This window comes from Cyrtonyx montezumae, unplaced genomic scaffold (assembly GCF_038088225.1).
Source record: "Cyrtonyx montezumae isolate F1298 unplaced genomic scaffold, pur_monq_1.0 scaffold_3, whole genome shotgun sequence".
Classification (NCBI taxonomy): domain Eukaryota; kingdom Metazoa; phylum Chordata; class Aves; order Galliformes; family Odontophoridae; genus Cyrtonyx; species Cyrtonyx montezumae.
Window position 1 is genome coordinate 42,045,005 of NW_027072034.1, and position 20,749 is coordinate 42,065,753.

Genomic DNA, 20,749 nt, shown 5'->3' on the forward strand with positions numbered 1-20,749 from the left:
TTGTCAGTGAACCAAAGCCTACAGAACACAGAAGTATTTGTACGGATATGCTGACTTCAGACAAGAATTGAGCAGTCTGACTTCTGACGTTATTATTTTTGAACATTTCTGGTTTAAGGTTGAAATTCATCCACAGTGTTAAGACTATCACCTTTTAACTTTCAGTCACAGTCTCTGTAGTTTGTACAGTCCAGTTAATGAAAAAAAAAAAATTCAGTCTATATGAGCATATAAATTAGGTAGGAAACCATTTTCATGCAGTGGATATTCAAATTTCCGTTTAAAAAATGAAGAAAAAAAGAACAGAAAGAGTACTGTGTTTTTTAACAATACATTGTGCTGTTGCTCTGTGCAAGATCACCTACCAACACCAAGTATGACTCAGAGAGAGTCTTGTGCACACAGTGGGTAAACCAAATATCAAGCTACATACTCTCTTGCCTGTGCAGTGCTGAAGGCTCTGCAAGCAGAAAGTACTGCTAAAAGCTGACAGAGCACAATGAGGAATACAGTGTGCTTCTTTCTTTCCTCATTGTGCTGCATTTGCAGTTGCAATCATTTCTTTGGGCACTACACAATGTGAATTTCCTTCTGGACGTCCACTTGGAGCTGCTCTAGTGTAGAGAAGAGTGCTGGTTTTACTTAGCCATTCTTGTGCCTATAAATGTCCATCATGAAATATTTATTTAGATTAACATGTGCTTTCCCCACGCAGTAACTCGCAGAGCGCTGCCAGCTGCAGCACAGGCGGAAGGGAAGGTAAACATTTCCAAGCAGAGGGCCTGAAGCAAAAGGCTTTGGCACATCACGCACTATGAAAACGGAAGGGCTGAGCCCCCAGGTATTTCCCATCACTCTCTTGTCTCCCTGTAACCTGTCCTTGGCAGTGCACATACATTCCCTTAGCAATGCAGATTATTATACAGCCTCATAACACTTGGACTACCTCCCTGCTTCTCCCTTATTGGTTGCTGTCTTCAGTTCACTTTGTTTTAAATCAGCACTCCTTTGTGCTTGGCAACCAGCAGCTAACTGAAGAAACTGAAAACCACCAGGCAGAAGCACAGAATGATACAATCACCAAGGTTGGAAAAGACCTCCAAGATCACCTTGTCCAACTGTCCACCTAACACCAATATTCCCCACTAAACCATGTCCTTCAGTACATCATCTAAACATTTCTCAAAACATTTGCTTCTCTGCTCTTCATTCTCAACCCATTATGCTCTACAGTAATCTGTTCTTAGTGTATCCTCTTCAGATTTAGATTTATATAGACAACATTTTTTTTTATGTCTAGAAGCCCTCTGGGCTACTGAAGTACTGATTATTAAAATGAAACAGGGGAATTATAGTGTGTCAACACACACTTTTAAATAATATAACTAACAGAAGTTTAAATCTTACATTATACATCATTTCTTTACAATGTAATAGCAAAAAAAAATGTTTATCTTGAAAAACAGGAGGATACAGATGTAGTCTCAGACTGTAATGAGACAGATACGGATCCTTCTCAAGAAAGAACACTGGCTGTGGTCAGTGCTGTAATTCAGACAGCACATGCTACTCAAATCCTGTGGACTGAGGGATCCTAAGAAAACACAGTTCTTGCCTACACCTTCCTCAGTGTACAAAGATATAAAATAGTTTTCAAGTGTATACATGAAAGAAACTAATTCCTTTGATATTTTAAAATTTGTTCCTCCATGATTCTCAGTTATGACAGACTCTGCTAATTCGTGGGTAAATGCACATGCAATATGCTCTGATGGAGAGAGCCAAACCTTGGGACAGAGCAGATAAGGAACTCAGGAGCTGCAGCAAGGTGAGGGCTGCAGAACCCTCAGTCTGAAGTGCTGCAGAGAGCTGCAGTTTCAATAGGCAAGCATGAGCAGAGCCTAGGGCTTTGCTGCTGATGCTCACTTAACACATAAGGCACCCAGGAATCATGATGATGGGCAAGTGCTTGTGAGCTCTGAGAAAGTGAACAACATGCCTTGCTTTTAGTGCTTTCATAATGGATAGTAAAATTGGTTTAATACTGACTACACTACTATATTAAGACAAATGACTGACAGTATAAGTAAATATTTTAGTTGCACTAAAAAAAAAAACAATGTAGGAAATAAAAACAGGAGATGATACTGTTGGCTGAGACAAGAACATCACAATTAACAGCTCTAGAACAGACATCAGTCCACTGGAGGTGGGTGAATATCGATTCTTCCTGGCATTAACCACCTACATAAAAAGTCATAGCTTAAATGAGAAAAAAAGTACTTTCACTTCCCTAGTCAAAATGACTTTTGATTTAATAAGAAGGAGAATTACCTTTAATCCCCAAAGTACAGGGTGGACTAGGAGAACAGACATGGAACTTCCACTAGTTCGCTTTGGTTTTTTTAAGCACTGAGAAGCTGACTTGCGTGACCATGCTGGCAGGTGAAAGAGAGCAACTACACTTGCTTCCCTTAGAGAATTCCCTCAAGAGTGCTCTCCACACGAGCACCATATGCGCTGAGCTCCATATGTACACAGGGAATTCTCCCAAGTCTGGCATCTAGAGGATGTTCCATTGGTCACAGAGGTGCTTCCAGGCATCCAGGTCCCCTTCTGCCTTCCAGCCATCTCTTCTGCTGTCATGAACCCTTCATACATATTTGTGAAGAGCATTTAGCCCAGTCCATAATACTCATGCACAGCAATCTGACTTAATGAAGACAAGAAATGAGAGTTTAGTGCAACAAAGGACTCAGAAGGTCTCTCACTGGACAGGCTGCTGACCACAATAATTGAAATGCTATTTGTTTGAAAAATTAACAGCGGATCTTCTAACAACATTTTACTGCAATCATTACTTGTTCTCTACATCTGTAGCACAAATCATCTTGCTTACTACTTTTTAATTTATAAACAGAGGCGTGTGCTTACAATGTACGTTATAAGGATAAAAAAACGAGATCTGCACAAAACACTTCTGTTGACTTCTTGCACAGAAATACAGTCAAACAGAAATTTTTCTAATCTAGTCTTAAAAACATTTAGCAGATTAGGTCTCTCGTAGATCCCCAGGTATCCTCTTTGGTGAAAAAGCCTAACAAATAAATACAATTTAGAATCTACAAAGCCACAGTCAGAGCTCATCTCCTAGCACCTCATAATGCTGAAGGCTTAATTAAATTGACAGTAGGACTAGATGGTCTTTTCCAACCTTACTGATTCTATGATTTTATAAAATGATTCCCTAAGAAAGGGGAGAAGAGGAAAAGAAAGGAAAAAATGCAAAGATACACATTGTACCAAAGCTCTGATTATGTAAATCTTTAAGCTCTTGTTTTTTCTTTCCTAATCAGCATTTAGAGACATAACTTAGAATTCTGGCACCAACTACAGCTCCACTGAAACCATGCATTTGAATAAAATTGAGAAACTAACTCTTCTACATAAAGCAAGAAGAAACCTTCATCAGATACACCACCCTAATGCATTTCAAAGAAGAGCAATATGTATAAATAGAAACAAATCTGATATTCAACTGAAAAGTTTAGAAGATTTATACCAGAAGAATATACATGTTAAAGCAATCCTCTGCCAAAATCAAGGAGAACATGAGGATCAGTAAGTTGCAATGTCAGTATTCTTGATAAAGCTTCAGTAGAATCACCATACACTAATGTGGATTACTTGCAAAGTAAGGACAGTCTGGCTGAGTTTTCAGAAACAAGGGGCTGGACTAAAATAAGTTCTGAAGACATATTTGGCAGAACATCATCAAGAATGCTTCTGTTACACTAGGTATTCTTGCAGTGATTTAGAAAAGAAATGAATAATTAAATAGAACCAGTTTTCTAAACAATGTGCTTTAGAGCTTTTACATATGCATTCTGGTTCCTAGAACTGTTTTACTCAGGCCATATTTGAATTTTTTCAATATTCTCACGATTAACATTTAAAAATGGAAAATGAGATTTCCATTGCCCAAAATAATATAAACAAAATCCTGAATGAATTTATATGTTGACCATGCTGGTAATGCCTCCTATTTACTTCCATGGAAACTACAACCGATACAAAGAGCACAGTAAAATAGTTTCATAGAGCAAATTCTCAGCTACAAAACATGCTTTTTCAACACAGATACCACCAGTAGCTATGCCTTTTGCCAGAGAAGAACAAGAGACATCATGCTGCACTAGCAACAGACCGCACCAGTGCAGATAACCTGTTGTCACCACCGCCACGGCTGAAATGCACAAGCCACCCCTCACAATGCTCACATCCACTGGTTGGTCCCTAGAAACTTTCCTCAAGTGTCAAGGAGTGTCAGTGATTGCCATTTTTTCCTCATGGAGAAATTCAATGACACCACTTTGCTTCATCCACACTTTCGTATTGGACCCATTGTGTCAGAGTGCCCCTCTGCTGCCATCTGTCACACAGCAACAACCCGTAATGGGATATTGGTGGGAAGGCCTCTACTGCCATACCACCAACATCCACCTCTGATATCGTGGGCCAACATAATAAAATAGGAGGCACTACTTTCAGAACAGCGCTCGTACATAGTTTAAGTCATTAGCTATTTTGAAAGTACTACTAAGGAAACTACATTAGACAGGAATTTTTTAATATCTCTGAAGTAATACCGAGACTCAATTGGACTTTATATATTTTGAATGCATGCATGCAGCGGTCTCTGGCTCTGAATTCATAAGAGCTCTACCCTAAGCCCATGCAAGTCAGTATCCAAACAGCAACACAAACCCTTAGGATTACCCTGCCTTAATACTGAAAACCTCTTGTCAGGATCCTGTCGCCAATAACTGTTTTGTAACCTTTGTATATGGAAAAGTTGATCATACTATTTTGTACTTTGCATTCCTATAGCACTGATGGTAATGCATGCTGCTACTTGATCAAAGCACGTATTTACCTGAATACAGGCTAACAAATGAAAAGAGAAACCTTTTTTTCCTTGCACTGAACAATGAAGCATTTGCTTTTAAAATTGTTATTAGCCTGTTTTTACCTGACATAATCAGATACATCATTCCTAATATGTGATAGAAGAAAATCATGGAAATCAGTTTGCTGAGCATTACATAGAGTCTTTTATGAAACAGCTGCCTAACAACAGAGTTTCAAAAAGGAACAGATGACAAAAAAATTTCCTTGAGTTTCAAAGATACATTATTACTTCTTCTGTTCTATCATTAGAAAAATTACATTCTTGCTAGCTTCATATATTTCACATTTTTTTTCTTCTCTCAACTGTGGCAAAAATGCAAATCTGAAAACAAATCAAAACACAGCAAGAAGTTTCTGCAAATTTCCTTCCAAGGAGAAGAAAAAAAAAGACAGATGCTTTTTGGTTTGCATATCTCGCTGTCTGGAAAAGCTTCTGTCACCTTCACTTTGACAAACTCCTGCATATCAGACTACAAGCCTGACTGCTCCAAACACCTCCATTCTGCAGCTGGGACTTCTCCCAGCTCAAAACATTAAGTCAATTTTACTTTCTCTTTTCAGACTGAGAGACAGTACTTTTTCCTGGGAGAAAATATAAAAATTCGTAGAAAAGTTCACATTTTACAGAAAATTGGGATGTGGGGGGAAAATAAAAATGAAAAAGAAAAAACAGCTTCCATCTTAAGTCAGAAAGATGCATAGCTTTCATTAAGTGCTCTGAGCAACTCTGATAGAGCAAGGTTGATAAAACAGATCAAACACTTACTAACACAATATTGAAGAGCAGAATTTAGCTTGCAGTCTTGTCTGTCTTTAGTACAACCTTCATGAATACTGCTTTATTGAAAGCAAATCTTAAAAGTGCTGTATGGACTCGTGGCACCATGTTAGAGACAGTATTATATGAGAAGCATCTGCAAAGGTTGGCATGAAGAATGGTGCTAGTAAGCTTCTTCACTTAAAAGGCATACTGCATACCAGCACGAATGCATCTAATCTTGTAGCTCCACAAAGCATCAGCTACAGTTTACTTAGATGCTTTCTCCTGGTGTAACTATCTACACAGTATGTAACATGTTCAATGATTAAAAACAACGAGCAGCTTGGAGCCCTTACAAAAATGCAAGTCCAGATAAAAATCAAACTCATTCTCAGTGTTAAAGAAAATGGATAATGAAATACAATTACAAGTACTGTAAGCAAAAAATTGATCCAAAAGTCTACTCCCTGCCAAAATAAACAACAAGTGGGGAACACATAGCTCCAAATTCCCTTTTTTATTTGGAACTTAACTGAAACATACTGGGGACAAAGTGCACCAATGAACAATAAAACTTCAGAAAACCTAACTACTTGTGTTTTGTTCCATTTCAAAGACAGAGCTGTCTCAACACTCAGTCTGTAATTATGTATCTCAAATTCACCTTACTGAAGGAAGTCCTACAGGAGACTAATACTTAGTTCATAGGAGCAGATGCACAGCACCACACACCAGGTGAAATCAGCTACAGATCTTGCATTCAAAAATGTCCAGCAGTACACGTTAAAACACCATAAGCAATAATCTTTCCTTAAATGACTGGGATTGTTATTAACATGAAATAATATTTATTATAATTATAACTAACTATATGAACTGATAGCTAGATTTGACAAATGCTAGCTAAACACTAAACTTAAGCATCACCTTCTCTCTCCCCAGCTGTCCCAGTAACTCTAAAATGAAATTACTCCAGAAAGTAGAACACTTGCTATAATTATGAAACTGTTGTGTATGACTTTGTTGCTGTTAACAATAAATATAAATGTGTGCGTACATTCTTGTCATAGGTGGCAACAATACACTAAACACTCTTCTTGGTAAAGGCCATTAATTTCTTTGATTGCACTTTGTACACTTGCTAAAATAGTTGGATGGCATGTTTATTTTCAGATCTGGAAAATCAGGAAAATTCTGTGGCTCCTCTTCGGATTCTCCCTCCAAAACATTTGGAAAGCATAAAAATAATAAACCCTAATGTACAAAGTAAATATATGCAGCACTTATACCATAGCATAAGTATACTTCGGAATGTGGCACGCACTAAAACAAAAATACTGCATCAACCTAGCATTAAGGCTGTGACCCAAGCCAACAAAAGCAAGATAAGTCATCAGAGATGGATGTTCTGGCCTTCGTCCAACCTACTGCATGTACTGCAATCTATTGCATCTGATCTGTTAACAATCCTGGGTGAACACGTAACATCAAAGTTCAACTCTAGACACATCAATCTTGTATTCTGAAGATGAGATTGGAATAAAGATATTTTACCAAGTCATTCTGAAGCTTTGGGCCTAAACTCCTGTGCTAAGTCCTTCTACAATAAATGAAGTTTGCATAGTAGTACTCTACTGAAACATGGGTTAATACTTGGATTTATTATTATTTGTAAGAAAAGAATGATATGAAAATAAAAGATTAGGTGTTAGCTTTATCACATCGGAAATTTTGTCCTGAAATTATTTAGAAACTTAGGACCAAAAGTGTCTAATAACAAAGATTGAGATTCTGTGAAGGTCTTTGTAGAACCCAGATAATATATATCCCTTGATGATTCACATTCTACTCTGTCCATGTTAAGGCAGTATTTCTGAACTTTGATAGAAAAATTCAGCATAACTTTTCCTTTCTTTCCACTTCTTTGAAAAATAAAGGAGAACTCCTTTTTCTACATCAGAGATTTCCTCTGCTTCAGTGTGATGCCTCATAACTGACTAGTCCTACAATCTTCTTTATCACAATACCCCTTTCTAATTCCTGGTTGTGCTGAGACCTTTCAGTAACTTCTCAATATTCGTTAGTCCATTAAGAGGATATCATCTTTCTAATGACTGATGAAAACTGAGAAGAAAGACATAGCCACAAATTGAGACAGATGCTTAAGGAGTTCAGTTAGGGTTGGTGCCCTAACTCCTCATTTACTGCAACTCATAAGGCAATAGCAGTGCCTACTGGTGCTCGCAAATACAAACTACAAGAGTCTCTTAGGGGCTCAGTGAAGTAGAACGTTACTGTAAAAGTATTTTCTAAATACCTGTTGTGGAAACTGCTCCAAACAAACCTCATTCAATACTTTCTCTGCGCAAGAGGTACCTGGAGCTTATGAACAAAGGGGAAGGAAAAAAGTTATCCTCCTCTGTTATACTTGCTTTACTTTGAAAATAGCAATGAGACCTGAGTTACCAAGTTGTTGGTTTGTTGTTTTTTTTTTGTTGTGTAGACATGCTGTAAAAGGTTCCTTTTTTTCATTACGGGCAGAGAAGTACACACACAAATGGAAAGTCACTAAGATGTATGTGCATATATAAAGATATTTAGAAGTATTATCATATATTGTATTTTCTGCGCTATTTAGAACATCAGACAGCAAATTAAAAATATTCAATGGAATAACTGCATTAGTAGAGACACTAATGCTCTACTTGGAATTGTTAACTGTTCAACTTAACGCATTAACCTAGAGAGAGTACAAATGATTTGTGGTATAGTTCTTGCTGGCAGACATGGAGTGCCATGGAACTGAGGAAGTTGTCAATTCCAGAAAATGAAAGACAGGTAGGAGGCAGAAAAACAAGAGAATAAAATACCAAATTTGACGAAGATCTGTCATACGTACAAATTCATCAAGAGCCATGGTTTTAAAATTCATTTTGATTCCTTACTGAAGTCCAACCTTACATATTTTAAATGACATGCCAGTTAAACTCTTGTGGGAAGTGGTCCTCTCTCTGCAACTACAGGATATTTAAGTTATAAATGTCAGCAGTGTGTTTTATTAAGGGTAATGGCTGCAATACAAGTGAAATAGAGGGATTACATACCAGGTATTACATTTAATCCATTCATCTCCTGGTGTGGAAACAGCCAGATGGGCCCTAAAATGCTAACTGCACTTGACTGTGATAATGTGGCCTTCTGAGCATGGCAGAACTGAAACATTATGAAACTACCAGTAGTGATTGGATGGGGTGTTACTGAGACTACTAAGGCAGATATTTCTGTACACAGACTTAACCTCCATGTAAGCATGCTTCACACAAACACTTGTCACCCAAGAACAATGGGGTTTTACTTTCCACAAGATTTGTGCCAGTAAAAGCAATTTCTCAAATGAAAAAAAAAATATATAAAGCAAAAACCCAGCGGGCCCTGTTCTAGAGTCATTCATTTGCAACTTTTGAAAAACAGTCAAGGAACCTCAAAGAATCCCAATATTTAAGACAGCTTTCTATGTTTTCTAGTATAGAGATTATTCAACTAACCTCCAACTCCTGAAAGTTTTCAGGCAAGATACACTCAAGAAGAGAGCTGTAGAGCATACCTTTCTACATACATGGATCTTTCCAGTCCTAGACAGTTCCCTCAACTCTCTCAAACATACCACACTAGTTCTTCCTTTAAGTTGGCCCAACACATCTCCATTTCTTTGTTTGTTATTGTTTTTGTGTTTTGATTGGTTGGTTGGTTTGCTTTGCTTCGTTTTTACAGAAAACCTTAAACAACCTTAATTCTGTTTTTAACTCAGGACACAAATAGCTGTGACTGAGTTTTATGTTACTTGTACTCCTGCATGCCTGGAGTGACCGAGCAAGTTTCACATTGCTGAAACTTGAACATGTCAATTTGCACAGCCCTGTGATGTAAGCAAAACAAGGGGATGGCTACCTCTCTCCTACTTTTGCACTCCACACCATTCAGGAGTGATGGGAACATAAGGAGGACATCTGAATTGTCTCTGCAAAAGATCTAAACTGAAATATTTTACAGCCAGTCCTGGTCAACATTTTTATCAGTGATCTGGATGTAAGAATGGAATGCATCCTTACCACTGAACTTGGAGGTGCTGCTGACTTTGGCAGGATGAGAAGCCTTGCAGAGGGAACTACATACACTGGAGCAACAGGCAATCAGCATCAGCACAGACTTTAACGAAGTTAAGTGCTCAGTTCTGCATCTGGGATGGAGAAATGCCTGACATGGGCACAGATTAGGAGATGAGTGGCTAGGGAGCAGCCCAGCAAAAATGAATCAGGATGTGCTGGTGACAGCAGGCTCAGTGTCCATCAGCTGTGTGCCCTGGCAGCCAAGAGGCAAACCATATTTTGGAGGCGTTAAAGACAGCATAGCTAGCTGGTCAAAAAGGTGATTCTCATAGAATGGCTTGGTTTGGAAAGGACCTGAAACACCACCTAGTTCCAACCCCTCTGCCATGAGCAAGTTTGCCAACCACTAGATCAGGCAATCTGGAACCAACATGCTATATTTAGCATTGGTGCAGCCCCTTCTTGAATACTGTGTGCAGTTCCTCAATTCTCAACATAAAGGGGACGGTAAATTACTGGAAGTGTACAGAGGATGACAACAAAGTTGGTAATAAGGCTGGAAAGCATTGAGAGGCTGAGGACACTTGGGTTGTCTAGTCTGGAGAAGAGGAAGCCAAGGGGCAACCTCATTGCTCTCTACAACTTTAGGAAAATTTTAAGACCTCTATCTGTAGGAAAACTTGGCTTGATTCATTTTATTTGATGTGGAAGGCACCTAAACTAGTGATGTTTGCATTCCTTCAGGGCCAATAGAGAGCTAAAAAAAAACCACTTCTAGGAATGATCTATCTAACATAGACAGATATAAACTTTTAGATATAAGGAAGTGCAAGAAAAACCTTTTTCTTTGAACGGAGCATCAGGGGATTCCAGCATAAATAGGTCTGATTTAGTTTATCTGCTCTGTAGGCATCTGTCCTTGACCAGATGATCCTACCTCAGCTGGCTTAGGTTGGATATAACAAACACCATTACTAGTCTTTTTTGTAGTTACGGTGTTTAAAAGTGAAGCAGAAGACAAAGTCTGCGGAGTAAACAGTGTACTATTTTCTCCCATTTATTATCATGATATGAAGTCAGTGGCTTATGAAGAGGAGGCTTAGCAATCTAAACAGAGACGTTTTATCGTCCACTTACCTTTGGGGATTGTAATCTGACATCCCAGGTCATACTCCTGCTGCAGCTGATAAAAAGCCACTTCCTGCAGCCTAGCACGCTCCAGCTCCGAGAGGCTTTGAACGGGAACTGACTTCAGTCGAACGCTGCGCCCTGACATGCTGTTCCAAGTGAAATCACCCTACAGGAAATCAAATGGAAAAATATGAAGCATCATACGGTATGCACAATTTAATAAACATAACTATCTCTTCTTCTGTAAGGAGAAACAATGCATGCTCCCTTTTCTAAAAGGCCATTTTCCTGGACTTCTCTAACCTTTCAAATATCTTTGTTTTCCTAAGACTAACATTCCTTAAAAGGAGTACAGACGTGCAAAACAAAGTCAATTTTGCCTGAAAACATTTAAGCAACCATTGTTGCAAAAACACTAGGATTCCAGTAACCAAAAGCAAAAAGCAGGAAAAAAAGTTATCCTTGTCTGCTTTTCCCAGCTTGGTTTCTTGTACATCATCATTTCATTCTCTTCAATGCACATTCAGTGAGGAACATGGATTTTTACAGGTCCATGGACATCATATGTCTTATCTCCTCCAGTCTGCTAATCCCACTCCCCAAAGCTGTTCAGTGAGTACTTTACTTTTCCAATACATCCTACCCTCTTGTTATGACGTGACTGTGGTTAAAGCAAGACTGACTAAAGGATATTTTGGTTTACATTTCTGAAAAGCCATTTTAACATATGTGCTACAATTTATACAATGAAACAACATGAGATATGCTGCATCTCTGTAAGGTACCAATTATGTTTGGAAATAAAATCAAAAGCTTTATAAGTTTTATCTCCCACATATGATGGCATATACAAAAAGCCACTCTCACAGCTAGTATTTAGTTCAGGTGAGGGCAGTAATCATCAGTTTAACAGAAACACAAGCACACAGAGAAGCTGAAAGACTGACAATTAACTTGAAAGAATTCCAAAATTCATCAAAGCACCATCAAAGAACATATTTTTTCTACAAGAAAAAGAATAATTTGTTTTTCACTCTAACTGTATTAAAAAAATAAACATCAAACTTGTCAGTAGGTATAACTTGATTCTGATGTAGATAACAGAAGACCTCTGTTTTACATCAGCTGACACGTAAAGACAAATCCATCAGCCTGCCCTTCAACACTACACGGTAGGCATTCAAATAACAAACTTAACTCTCCTTTGTAAGTATTTATTTTAAGTTTAAACTTCAACATCTGTACCTTTACTGCACGCTCATTTTTCACCAACGCTTGTATTTCACCCATTCTGCACACACATTTGGAGTCAAAGGATGCCAGCTGACTTTAAAAGACATTTGCTGACACCACGTATTATGAAGATCAGTAAAATCTGACTTTATTCAGCTGCTCTGCATCCTATTGTATGGAAACACTTTTGCGTGTGTGTTTCCATATGATACTGTGACAACACTATCTATATATGTACGTATCTATGACTGCATGTGTGTTCACGTGTACGAGAGACAAGAACAGCACAAACATGCAGCACCATCTAGCAATGTAGCTAAAAGGAACAATGCATTAAAGAACTTTTCTTGTAAGCCATTAAATAAGTCTGAGTTCCTCAAGAAGCTTTTATTTTTGTACAACTTTTTTTGTACGTCATTAGGCAATCACGATGGATGAAGCTGTCACCTTGATCTGAACAACAGTGTATCTTTCTGTTAAATGAATACACTATGCTCAATATTTTTTATGATATATATATTCATATGTATCACATACGCAAACTTTTGTATTAGCCCAGGATTTGACCACTGAAATTTGGGTTTCCCTTTTTCTTTTTTTGCTCTTTCACTGCTTCACTGTTGACTGGCTAGATTTAGTAGTGTCACACAGAAGGTTTGCAAGGTGATGTAAACCAAGCTGGCTAGCTTAACTCAAGTGAAACCAAAGCAGGAAGATTCATATAAACCTGTTTTGCAAAACTGCAAGTAAATGTTTACATTTTTTAAAAAGCCGTTGTCATTTATAGTTAAAAGTGATCAAGAACAGAATCCACCATCAGACAATGTATACCCAGAAACTAACTCCTTTCCAATCGTGATAATACAGAAGAAAAAAAATTTACAAGTACAGAAATATGCAACTCAATCCTCATGAACATCCCTTGTACAAAATGTTCTACAGTCAAGATGCTAAAAAGAGAGAAGTACAGGCCTCTGGGGTGGATTTTTCTGGATTTTATCTTATCTATATTTCTCTTAGATGAGCATTTCATAAACAAAAGTACCATGGATAGATGTTTACCGTAGTAGGCATAACTGGGATGTTTTAATTTTGAAATGTGAAGGCATGAAAAATAGAAAATTATGAGATAGCAGCTTATTAAGACTGGAAAGTTTTGAGAACATGTCCTGTTTACCTGTAGAGCACAAAAACCAAGGAGGTATACGGAGCTTTTAGGAACAGATACTCCTTAAATGGAATTATGCATGGACAAACTAATTACTGCTATTTTTTGCATAAAAGTTACCATGGGCAAATCTAACTGCAGGTAGTTGCACCCCTGCCTCACCTCGGAGCTAGTTTTGTAACTGCAGGCAGCAAGATGTATCACCACAATGCCACAGCTCAGCTGTTGCATGCAGCCATACAAGTTTAACTCCAAGAGACAACATTTACTGGCACCAACATTCTCCTTTCGAGATCATAGGAAGCCACTCTGCAGAGCTCTGCTGCTTTATATGACCAAATAAGCCTGCTCAGCACTGGCTTAGCTATCCTACTCAAGCTAATTTTACCTTAATATGGCTGCACCTCAACTCTCTCTTAAAAAAAAAATTTAAAAAACAAAAATTAACATGTCGAAGGTTTACATCCACGCAAAAGAATAAAGCCCCATACCAGATGAAGACTGCTCCTCCAAACCAAGATTTTCATTCTGTCAGTCTGTAAGCCCCCCAAACGCCTTTGGCACTCACCAGCTTGGCCCTTGTTGGCTAAAAATGGTCGGATGCATCCTCGAACTCCACATCAGATCGTTAAGCAGCAATAAAGAATTTGGAATCATTCTGCCCAGTTTCTGTGCACTACACAAGACATTCTTCTTTTTTACTTGATGTGTTTGATAAAATCTCTGCTAGGTCACATTAACATAGGGTTTTACTACGCTAATGGAACACATGAGTAATTAACTGAAATATTTTTGGAAGATCATGTGTCAGGACCAGTGGAATCTCCTAATCTGCTAAAGCAGAGGCTGAAGAAATGTCTCCTTGAAAAATTCTGTTTTGTTTGGCAAATAAATATCAGTCTTCTACGAGCCAAAGTACGATATTTTACATCTTCATCTATTCATAGACTCTTACGCTTTGCGGGCCAGAAGGTAACTTAAAAGCTTCACCTCCCTTCTAATTGACTGAAGAATTCTTACACATAGCCAGCAAATATCTGCAACAGCACCCAGGCTTGGGAGAGGTCCAGAAAAGTTGAGATACCTTTGGGAAGAGATACAAGTGCACATACAAAAACCTCAATTGTGTAAAGCTATTCTATACTATGTGGGACAACCAAAGGAGTAAAAGGACAAGACAGTCACAGAGAATATTTTCTGTTTCTCTAACAAGGCATATTTCATCATCCTCATTCAACTAATAGCCTGACACAGCTCCTTGCAGAAGCTCAAGAGGAAGAGAAGATGCTTAAGCACGAAGCCACAGGATTTGTCTTTTGAAGTCTATGCCCTGCATGTGTTCAGGCATACATACATAGCTTTTTCTCTTTAGACTGTAGGACTAATTAGAACATGATCTGCAAGTGGTTCCTTCATCAGCAAGAAGAAAAATAAACAGTAGACAAGACTGTAAACAGAAAGATTGCTCTGGGATAAAGTGATCGGCCAGATAAGCACAAACTGCTAATTGCGAGGGTGCTTTCATAATCAACTTTTACAAAACCTTAACCAGACTAAAAGCCTTTTCCAGTTTCTTCTGACAACCAGTCACTTCTCCCTCACAGTCGCATTTTTCTCCCTGGCTCTCCCATTAACATCGAACATCTTTCCTCCTCACAACCGCTCAGTTCACTTATCAGGCATGTAACTAAAATACCAGAGCAGATGACTCAGCAGAGGAGATGAATGATTTAACTGCATCTTGTGCCTTTGAAAAATCTGTCCACTTTTCCCATATTTCTTGTCCACCGTCATAAGCACTTCTTAACAAGATACAGACTGCAGTTTTAGCGATATTTTTACAAATGTTTTCTTCAGAGCTTGGGTGTCCAGTGGCTCTGAAATAAACCCAAGCAGTACATCTTGACTTCAGCAACACTGTGTTCTTAAATTACTCTTAGGCATCTGTAGGCGACTCTTGTGTACTTTACATCTTTCCCCTGAGCCTCCAAAACAGTCTTTCAGATGTCTTGTAGCATAATCTTGTACTTCTATCCTTAGTACATTATAGAAACAAGATGACAAATACTGCAAGGAATCCTGATTGCAGATAACAAACACACTGGCCATTACCTCTGCTGATTACTATGGAGCTTTAAGCCTTTCTAAGCAATGTGGATGGTGCACTGGGTAAGAAATAGGAGCCCTTCACACATGGCAGTTTTAGATAGTACAGTATTTTAATGCAAGATGCAGAAAGCCAATTTTTATCTTATTGTATTATTGTCAGTAATGACTTTTGTCTGTATTCATTTAGGTAAATACCATTATCAGATTAGCTGTCTACTTTTCATTAGTCTTTTACTGAAACCTGTTTGAAACCACTAAGATTAAACCCAATTATCCTACCTTGTTTTTTTTCTTATCTTAGCAATACTTAACCATGTGTTTATAGCTAGATACATCTCCACTGTAAAGGAGTTCAGTATTTCAAGAAGTTATATTGCAGTAATATGGCAGAAATGTCTTAATTTTGTTTGCTTAATTACTTCCCTAAGCTTCATGAAACTCTGAGTAATTACTGCTTTATAAGCTTTTCACTTACGCTGGTAATTCATTTCAACTCTCTCTAAAATCACTTCCACACTCCTCAGCCATAAACCCACAGATTTTGACAGTTCATATCCCCCCCCAGCAAGATTTGGATGTCTGTACATACAATCTCTCTCTTCCTCACTTCCCTGAAGTTGATGTTGATGGGAAGCTGCTCGAATCTGACAGCCTTTCATTGCAGATCTAGAGCAAGAGTACAAAGCAGAGTTCCTGGCGAGGCATAAAGGAAGGGGAAGGGGAAGGGGGAATAAACTAAAGAAAGTATTCAGCATTATATGCAGCTAAGGAGCAAATGCCTAGCCTTTTAAAAAAGCCATCTTCGGATTAACAAAGAGTGGGTAAACACCTGGATGGTATAGGTGTGCAACAATTTCACTCTTTCTGCCATCCCATCTCCAGATGATTCTCCAAAGGCATGTAGTGTATTTCTTTCCAGATCCTGTTAAAATTAATGCAACCTAGACTGCTACATCTTCTCCAAATACAGCAGGCATCAGAACAACAATCTTCAAGGGACTGCTGGTACGACAAAAGGAGATGTGCCTTTCAGATTACCAAAACAGCATCTCTAAATATGTAATCAAGAACGAAGGAGCACAAGACTTACTGCATGACACTGAGGCACTCAAAGATGAACATACAAAGCATGGAGCCCCCAACAATTAATCTTCATTAAGAAAGCCTGACTTCATTAACGTCATTATCTAGGTTGACATCCTGTTCCCCTTGACATCAGTGGAAAAATTCCAAACGTTTCATCTAGGAAGAGTACAGCCTGATGATCCGTTGTAGCACTTTGGCGTCTTGTATGAAAGTTAGCTTATCTTAAGCTCTATTATACTTATGCATACTAAAAAATACATGTACAGAAACAGCTATTAGTTTTGGCAAAAGATCACACTTCACTAAGTAGTGCTGTAGGAATCAAAGCTATTTAATGGCAATTAATATAACCACGGCATTGCTAAGGAGAGGCACTTCCTCATTCTGAGCTGCATCCTGCCTTGTTCCCAGGACTGTGGACTGTCAGCTGGAAAACAGGACACTTGGGATCAGTGCTCTGCATAGCAAGCAGCCCCTGTGGTGTTGGCAGGCTGGTATTCCCCACAGGGCAGGCAGAATGCACATCACCAGCAGAAATATTTAATGTAGCGAGACAGCACGGGCCTGTCCTGAGGTGAAGAAACATGGTTCAGAATACCACAATGGTAATTTCCATTTATCAGGGAGTTAAAAAATAAAAAAATAATAAAAAAAAGGCCTTCTAACTTTAGTCTAAGGATAAACAGGGAGCGGAAGAATAACCGTCTTTTCACAGCAGTATTAAAATTGTTAAAATAAAGGGGAAAATATTTCCTGTTCTTTTAGGATCAACCTCTCCAAGTTTTTCAAATACCTCAGGATACTGTTTCATGTTTAGAATAGTTAATAGCATTCTCTTTGAAAAAACTTGTTGTATAATGGAGATGCATTTCATTCCTCTTCTGACATTAATACATGTGACTGAAGTAAAAAAAGTATTGCCTAGCAAAATATTCATCCCTAACGCATCCTCTCTGTAGCAAACTTTTTATCTATGCAGAACACCAATCTCCAGTAAAATGCATCAAAAAAACCAACATGATCAGATTTTCAGAATGCCTTGCTTCACTGAACATCAGTATCCTTGGAGGAATGTATCCAGAAGCATTACAATTAGAGCCAAAAGAGACTGAACACTTTTGCAGAGGTGCCAAAATGGAGACAAGAGCACTTTAAAAAACTCTAAATGTAGCTGAAGTTCCACTGGACTTCATGTGAACTTACGTCTGTATATTTCCATCAGTAAAAGAGAATTAAGCCATACTGTGTTTTTTTGTTGGTTGTGAGTTGTCACGTGTACAGTTAACAAGCTGCAGTATACAGCCTGAAACCAAAGTAATTGCCTATACTAAAAAAAACAAGTGTTTTCAGCAATCTCACCACAAGAGATCTGGGATAGCCAGATGCTGATTAAGGTAATAAAATTCATTCCTTTCATCAGTCCCATACTGTTTTTTGACAGGTTGCTGCAATTTATTTCTGAGGTGTGAAAACAGTTTCTTGCTTGACCAGAAATATGTGAACTCTGCAAGCTAATGGCAGCTGACCACAAATCAGATACAATAGCTCCATGAATATTATTTTTAGTGGCAAAGCTGCCTTAAATAGATCTTGTCCCAGCCTCTGCTACCAACACAAACATGTTCCTGGTCAGTGATCACTCACCTAGGAAGCAAAACAACAAGCCATAGGTTCTGTCTGTGCTTACCTCTGTCCCAAATCAACAAGTAGATGGGGTCAGTCTGGACAACAACCTTGGCTCAATTCTCCAGACTTGGGAGCCAGAGGATACGCTGCATACACCAGTGCACTGTAGAACTTCCATTCATACCATATTCATAGAAGTATGCAAGGAATCATTTAGATTAGAAAAGATCTCCGAGATCAAGTCAACCATCAACCATACCTATCAAATCCCACAGCTAAACCATGTTATTTAGTGTCACATTCACATTTCTTGAATGTTTCTAGAGATAGGACTCCACCACTGCCCTGGGCAGCCCATTCCAATGCCTGACCATTCTGTTAAGCTCTTACTAAACATATGAAATACTGTTCTTTTTCTTAATTCTAATGAAGTTGACATTAAGCAAAGGAAAATATAAGGCCTAAATTATATATGAAATATATTTAAACAACCTAGACTAAACAAATGTAAGCATAAGTCCTATTTGTAGCTTTATTCATCCTGAAGCAATACAATAATGCCCCTCCGAAGCAGTAAGGAACACAATACCTTCTGAGGTTATATTGAAGTGGGGATCAGCCTCTTCTCCCATGTAACTAACAATAGGACTAGAGGGAATGGCCTCAAGTTGTGCCAGCTGAGATTCAGGTTGGATGTTAGGAAATACTTCTCTGAGGGAGTGGTCAGGTGCCAAGGGACTGGCTGCCAAGGGATGTGGTGGATTCACTGTCCCTGAAAGTGTTCAAAAAATGTTTATAAGTTGTACTGAGGGATGCGGCTTAGTGCGAGATACTGGTGGTGGATAGATGGACGGACTGGGTGGGCCTAGATGTCTTTTCCAATCTTGTGATTCTATGAAAACTGCTGGGACCTCAGCTAGTACAGCAGTATCTGGATTCAGTAACAAGGATTAGTTTGACTACAGCATACATTTAACTGACTAGGAGTGGCATCTGTATATTCAGTAAAAAAGAAAAAAAAAAATCATAACCTACTATTTGAACGAATGTGCATGAGAGAACACACACTATCATTTCCAAATGACTGAGAAAAATCATACCAAGTATCATATACAAGATTTACAAATACACAAGTATTTTAGTTTACCTTCTGGATTTTGAGCTTTTAAGTTACACAGAGATTGCATTATCTGACTGGAGTGTATAGCTAGAATCTCATTATGAAGAAAAATAAAATAATTAATTTCAAGGCTCCAAGGACTGATATTTGACTAACAATAGAAAAGCTTTTAATTCAATACAAAACCCCATTTGTATTGTTTCAAGTGGTCCAAATTACTATTTTCTATAAACTCTGACACTACTTATGGAAAGGATTTGTTGCATGCTGAACAGCTGCTCAAATTACCTATGTACCAGCTCTGGTTGGAAAGTCAAATACTACTGAAAGGAGAGGTGTGGAGGTTGACATAAGTTGATGGGAACAAAATGCAAGCCATCTTCAAATATTTGCCTTTAGAAGCACAAGAGTGAGAGCTTATTGAGCTACAACAGAGAGGTATCAGGACCAGGGGTACACCCAAGATTAGAGCACAAGCTGGACCCAGGCTTCATCCTCATCCCATCCCTCACTAGGAAAATGCTGACTGCTCCAACATCCACTCCCACTTCCATATGTGCCTGTGACAGAGGCTGCTATATCCCTCCAGAGCAACCTGCTAAGCACAGCAGGTGATCGGATGGCTCCTAGAGCTGGTGTAGGAACATCCAGCAGGGCCTGCCCTCAACATTCACTGCTGCTCACAGAGAGGATAATATTTCTCTGCAGTTTGAATCCATGTGCAAGTGAACTACACATTTCCAGTTAAAAAATGGTTCAGGTCATTCAGGTTATTATGGCACAATTAGCTACCACATCAGCTTCCAGTCTGTACTGAAATAAAGGTGTCGTATGAGCCCTCCTCTTACATAAATTTTGAGTTGTGAGTTTGAGTTTGTGTTACTAACGTCACTTCAGACACAGTGACATAGAATGCATGTTTTGGAGGCAAGAACAGGCTCATTTCAAACGTGTAGAAAGGAAGCAATTAGATTCAGTGGCTTTGCTCATTTGCTATATAATCACAACACATTTTCACTATGTTTACACATGCAAACCCTACCCTGTCCTACACACCCACATTGGGCACCCTGGCAGAGGTCTGCACTAGCAAGTCAGCTGAGATGCTCTGTCAATCTACACCTGTTTATTGGCACTATGGTTGGTTGCTTGGTTGGTTGGTTTTAATATATGAGATATCAAATTCCCACCCATATCAGCAGCAGGTTCCAGCATTCCTATTGCTTCCTTAGAGAAAGTTTCAGAAAGTACAGAAAATACAAAAAGTCTAATAATTGGGAAAATATTTTGAGTACGAAGAGGTGGATTTGTGCTCACTAGCACTGTCATTAATTTTAATCAGTGTCACTACTTTTTCTCTGCTTTCTGCGCACTGAAACAGCGCATGTGCTCTCGCAATGCACAGCCAAGGTCACTACCTCAGCTTTTCAAGAAGCACT

The 20,749-nt window shown here is 38.6% G+C and overlaps 1 protein-coding gene across 3 annotated transcripts in view; it reads right to left on the reverse strand.

The window, feature by feature from the left end:
- ARHGAP6 (Rho GTPase activating protein 6) overlaps window positions 1-20,749 on the reverse strand; it is a 287,722-nt gene that overhangs the window by 44,674 nt on the left and 222,299 nt on the right. For all 3 annotated transcript variants that reach the window (XM_065741365.1, XM_065741366.1, XM_065741367.1), the window contains exon 2: window positions 10,975-11,134. In XM_065741365.1, the coding sequence (XP_065597437.1) occupies window positions 10,975-11,113 (139 nt within the window). In that variant the 5' untranslated portion in view covers window positions 11,114-11,134. The remainder of the gene's footprint in view (window positions 1-10,974; window positions 11,135-20,749) is intronic.